The sequence below is a fragment of the Ptychodera flava genome, chromosome 1 (assembly GCF_041260155.1).
Source record: "Ptychodera flava strain L36383 chromosome 1, AS_Pfla_20210202, whole genome shotgun sequence".
Classification (NCBI taxonomy): domain Eukaryota; kingdom Metazoa; phylum Hemichordata; class Enteropneusta; family Ptychoderidae; genus Ptychodera; species Ptychodera flava.
The window spans coordinates 61,846,477-61,852,594 of NC_091928.1; the positions used below are offsets into that span (position 1 = coordinate 61,846,477).

Below are 6,118 nucleotides of genomic sequence, written 5' to 3' on the forward strand. Positions count from 1 at the left end.
GTTTAAAAAGCAATGTTTTTTATTGGTTTACTAGGTTTTGGACTGGAAGCTGTCTTTCTATTGGTTGTTGGTTACTCCAAAGGCAAGGAGATGGCTATAATCTGCCTCATCATTGCTGTTGGATTCAGTGGTTTTGCAATATCAGGTACGAATCTCACATGTATTTTACCTGCTCTAAGGGTCAATCACCAATCGTTATGTCCAATTGTGTTGTTTTCCATGATCCTCTTCACCTCTATAGTGGTGGATATGGACCTCTACACTCACTATAGGGGTGGAAGTTTAGGCAAAAGATTAGCATCTTATCACTTCATACTTAATGTATCAACATTATATTGTCTTCTTTGTACATAGCATTACGAGGTAACTGTGATAAATAAGAACTGTCAGAGTTTGTTTTGACAGGAGGGTTATCTCAATATGGATTATGGACAGGAAAGTTGCTATGCAAGACAGTCTAAACTTGATGTTACATGGACTAATTGATAATTGATTTAATTTCATAAGACTGATTGCAAACAATACATCAATTAAGTTAATACCAATCCTAAATAATGTAATTATGCACAAATGAATGACAAGGAATTCAATTACCTGGCAACGAAGGTAAATTGTCACTAATTCAATGATTTCAATATAAGCAGTGAACTAAAAGAAGATGATGTATTTGCTGAAGTGTATACAAACAAGCAACTCATTGTTGCTGAATGTTGACTTAATGCATGTTTGCATAATGATAAATAGCCCTATGCACTCTACCTTTTAAGATTCCTGAGCTTCTTGGCTGAATCTCTAAATATCTTCAGATTTCCTGAAGTCAGTCTGCACTTAAATAATTATGTAAATGATAAAATTTCTTTGAGTGAAAGAGATTTATACACTTGAAACGCTTGTCCTGACATTGGCTGAGAGGGCACATTGATTAACACAGTTTTTCTTGACAAAAAAACTCAAATATGATATGTTGAATAATCACCATTCATAACGCTAGTTTTGAAACACATAAATGCATTTTTATCCACTTTTCAGAATTTTATATCATAAGTATGCCAAAAGTATGACAAATTTCCATAGAAAATCAAGAGGACAATACCAATCATGTTAATATGATGTGAAATCAATTTTTTGAAAGACCACACCGCTAAATGGTCAGTGACTTAAATTTTGCAATCAACTTTTGGCAAGACCACAGAGCCAAGTGGTCCATTACTGAATTTTGCAATCAAATTTTTTGAAAAACCACACTGCTAACTGGACAATGACTGAACGGAAACTTTTGCCAAGCAATGATTATCTGTTATCACAAATAACTGTCATTGCAACTATAGAGGGCTCTATTTAATTTTAAATTTGAGGTCAGCTGTTGTGATAGTTGCTATATGTCATGAAAACATTCTATTTATTGTGAAGTGAAATACACGAGTCATAGAGAGAGGCTCCTGTATCTTCAGATTCTTATAGTTCAAATGCTATCTAAATATCATTATCTCTAAGTTTTTTTAACTAGTTCTATATCTACATAGAGACATCAATGTATATTAAAACTGCTTGCCTACAGGTTTCAACGTTAACCATCTTGACATTGCACCAAGATATGCCAGTATACTAATGGGTTTATCAAATGCTGCCGGGACACTTTCTGGTATGCTTTGTCCAATAATGGTTGGAAGATTAACACCAGATGAGGTAGGTTTTCACACCTTCATTGATTTCAGTACAATTACTCTTTCACTCAAATCCTGGTTTCAACTCTATAGATACAGTTTAAGTTGAAATCACAGTCAAATTGTTCTTTTGTAAAATTTCGCACAGAATCTTTTAATAGTCACTGGACTTTAACTCATACCAGGCCAGTGTGTCTGTGTATATATGATGTAGTCTTTACCTAAGCTTTGCCCATAATTCATTTTGACAAATTCTAAACACACACTGCACGTGTCCTCCGGATAGGTGCCACTCTTTTCATTTTACTGCATAATATTATTGAATTTGTGAAAATACACAACAGGGGCTGAATAGCAAGATATCAATCTTAACAAAAGGTGCAGCTGGTGACATCAGTGTTGTTATGGCAATGCCAGGGAGGAGATCGTGAAAGTGTTTTGGAAGCCATTCTAAATTTTTAATTTGGTAACACTTCACATATTTTCGTTATTGAGGAAGAAATCACAAACTCAAATCAAAGTGTGTATCTGTAACACAGTATATATGTGATAAAATGAAATGCACTTTGAAGACACTGTCGATCATATATCTTTTTTGTCTGCTCTGATGAGGGTATTGTATCTCACTTAAGTGAAAACTTTTTGTTAATTTCCGAAACTCAAAATACTATTGGACATATACTGTAGTTACCCATTTTGTAATGACATGTTCAATCCAGGGAATTTATCAGAAAAACCACAGCCCCCCTCTATCACATTGTTTTGATTCTATCCCCACAAACATGTACTGGTTCCATCATGCATGTACTGGTTCTGTTATGCAAGTCTATGGGCATATATCAGGTGTCCGTGTTAACTTTGACAACACCAATGCTGGTTGTAATCTATTATGTGAATTAACAATTTAACGAAATCAAAGCCTGCATCCTGACAATAGAGCATTTCCCTATCATTTGTGGAGGGACCGTAATCTGAAGATTGGACTCAAATGTCAAAACTGTAGGCACCTTGAGGCCATATGAGATTGTATTGTATGTGGCAATAATTTACATTGCATGTCTGTAATGGTACCAACTCTGAGTGTGAACAGTTCAGGTTTGTTAGTGCAACTTGAATGGTTCTGAACACACACATCGCATAAGCATAAGCTCCCTGGTGGGCATCCACCATAGTACCTTGGGTCAATTACAAAAAAGACTCTATAGAGTTCTATGGCTTATAGATATTCTATAGAAATCTATAGAATTTCTATGAAAGTAGAAGTACTGATAACCTGACCTAGCAATTCACATTTTAATAATTTGTGTCCATTATTTTCATTGCAGACTCCAAAAGAATGGTCTCGGGTATATTTGATATCAGCGTTGATTCATTTTTCTGGTGTCATTTTCTATGGTTTGTTTGCTTCTGGAGAGAAACAGAAATGGGCTGATCCTCCGTTGCAACCTGATGAATACTTGGATTGCAAAGACGACATTAAGACTGGTTATGGTACAATTGAACAACCCTATGACACTGCAAGTACTGAAATTACTTCAAATTCCATGACACCACAAACTGATAAAGAAGATACCAACTCGATCAAATCTATCCCCAATGGCCAGGTAGAGTCTGCCTATAGAAATTAGACATTAATGGCTACTGTAGGAAGATTTTTCAGGAATGGATGAATTTAAGATTCTGGACTAATTTACATACTCTGTTTCTGCATGCGAATATTTTGAAGTTGCAATCGCCTGGCACCCAGGCAGAAATTACTTGATTGGCTAAAAATAGTGAAATAATTTTCTGTTGTTTTCCTGTTTTGTTTTTAATTTGTAAAGTTGACATGATTTATGAGTATAAAAATAGACAAAAGTGGAATTTTAAGGAAGAAAGAGTGGCTTGATGTTAGGTGTATATAATGTAATTAAGGGAGAGTGGTAGATGAACACCCATGGCAGCATCAATACCTTGTTTTCAGAATTCCTTGATAAATAACTTATCCTTACTTCAAAGAACTAGCAATATAACTTGACAGTGATGTATGCTTTGATGACTGATCATTTTAGCATTCAATGAATAGAAATATTTGTATTGAAGGCAATATTAATCATCGAATGAACTATATTCACATTTACTGGTAGAAGATTAAATTTTTCTCAGTGTTCAATTTGAGACATTTCTTTGAGATATTGCAGACATTTACTAGGTTTACGATGTTTAATATGCAGGATAAATTGAATGGCATTGATTTGATGGATATTATCAATTTATGTACGGCAATACTAGCAATCTTGACAGAATTTACCATGTTTATAGCAAATTAAATTTGACAGTGTATTAAATGTTTTATGCAAATAGGTATTACTCTGTGAAATGGACAGCAGAGAGTATTGATTGCAGTACTGCTTGCATTATAGAGTTACTATTTATTGAAGTGTATTTATCGCTGTAATGTTTGTTGGCATTGTGAACAGAAAGAACTATAGTGCAATGGAATGCGGCATGACAAAGTGTAAATTCAATGTGTGTACAAAAAAAGGTTGAGACAAAAGTTCTAAACATGCAATACAATGAAAATTAACTAGATGATATGTCAATGATTATTGCTGTCTTGTCTTGTAATACTGTTAAATTTTGTACAAAGTTTGTGTAAGATTGCCATGGATGGCCTATCACCATTATAAGTGGTGGTGTAAATGATGTGTAAAGAGACAGCCAGTTTTTATATGTAAAAAGATATTATATTTGATTTGTCTTATTGATTTGCAAAGAAATATTATAACAGGTCAAAGTTCATTAAATGAAATAATATGATAAGTGACCAGCGTAAAGTAAGTATCAGTGTCAAGGGCCAGGGTTAATCCTAACTAAAATGATTGTGAGTATGAAACTGCAATTTCACCAGAGTCCGATACGACTATTCCAGACTGTTTCCAATAGAATAATTGGTGAATCATACGTTCCCAGCAAGCCTTTAAAATACACTCCATGTTTAAGCCACTTCTAATATTTATCAAAATACTGTAGCCTTTGTCTTTTACAATGTTGGATAACTTCCAACGTGAAATGTCTGTTTACAACAATTACAGCACAACATTCATAGCCATAAGTTCAAATGCTATATTATGTTTTTTGTTGCTTCTCAAAGTCCAAATTGTGTGAAATATTCAGGTCCCAGGTTACATTTATGGAGTATAAAGTCTTTTGTGTGTCACGTATAATTAGCATTTTTATATTTAATTCTTATTGAATGCTGGTGATCTTAACACATTGCAGATTTTAACACGATTCTTATTGCATGAGTTACCGTAACACTCAAATAACAAGACACAAAAATACAAGCACTGCAGGAATTCTAAAAATAATTCTTCATGTGATATTCCATTAAAATAATTAAACATACATAAAGACATACAGATGCCACCGACTCACCATATAAGCTCTTTTTGGTATTTATATACATACCAAAAATGAGCTAAAAATGATTTGCACACCGATGTTACAATTCAAAAGAAAATTATGAAAGTATGCACAGTAATAAGTTGGCAGTGAATTTCACCATTTGTCTAATTATCAGGTCAGGTCACCCAGGAAATATTTGGATATGATACTAAAGCTGGTACTGAGTGCCATCATTTTCCGCATCTGATAAACAGATGAGCAAAGCTAATTATGAGGATGAGGATGATGTCGATTTTACTCGTTTATAGGTCAGCTGTCTCTGCAAAATGTCAAAGGTCAATGCATCAAATTACAGTTATAGTCACGCATTGGGAGACGATAGTTCAGAATAGTATCATCAAACGATTTAGCAGTAGGGACATCATATGTACTGTATATCTGCAATTGATGTACTGTACATTGGTTACTGATGCCCTGTACATTGGTCATTTAAAGGCACATGAGCTGCAACTCTGCGAAATTTGTCCAACCTCAAGGTACCCCACTTTCCTCAGATATTCAATGCAATCTGCAAGTTGAACAATATAGTGCCTCAACAACGTTTGCTTGTGGCAGAATAGGCAAAAAATTTGTTCATTTTAAATTTCCCGCCTTTTACAAAATCTTGCCATGTTATGTGAAAAACAGAAAATTTTTTAGTCAAAGTGGAGTGAATCCCTTTCAGTGGGTTGCACCATGTTGTATTTGTAAAGATTCAAATGTGTACATACACCATTTACAATGTTTATCATGCAGTTGTATGGAGGCGGCCATATTTGGGTGCGGCACCCATTTATTTGTCTCACTGAAACCTCCCCATGCAGTCCCCATCAGTGGATAATTATTCTTGGGTAAATTTTTAATTTTAATATAAATATAAAATCATGAAAATAATGCCGAAAGTTGCTACTCATGTGCCTTTAATGAACTGTGGGTCATTAATGATCTGTAAACTTGTCATTGATGAACTTGATAATGGTCATTGATGCTCTGTACATTTGGTCATTGATGCTGTGTACATTTGGTCA

At 34.3% G+C, this 6,118-nt stretch overlaps 1 protein-coding gene across 2 annotated transcripts in view; it reads left to right on the forward strand.

Annotated features, from left to right (window-relative positions):
- The window catches only part of LOC139142522 (vesicular glutamate transporter 2.1-like), a 126,148-nt gene extending 121,073 nt beyond the window's left edge, over positions 1-5,075 (forward strand). For both annotated transcript variants that reach the window (XM_070712479.1, XM_070712487.1), the window contains exons 10-12: positions 35-145; positions 1,559-1,686; positions 2,990-5,075. In XM_070712479.1, coding sequence (XP_070568580.1) covers positions 35-145; positions 1,559-1,686; positions 2,990-3,292 — 542 coding nt within the window. In that variant the 3' untranslated portion in view covers positions 3,293-5,075. The remainder of the gene's footprint in view (positions 1-34; positions 146-1,558; positions 1,687-2,989) is intronic.
- Positions 5,076-6,118: the final 1,043 nt, after the last annotated feature.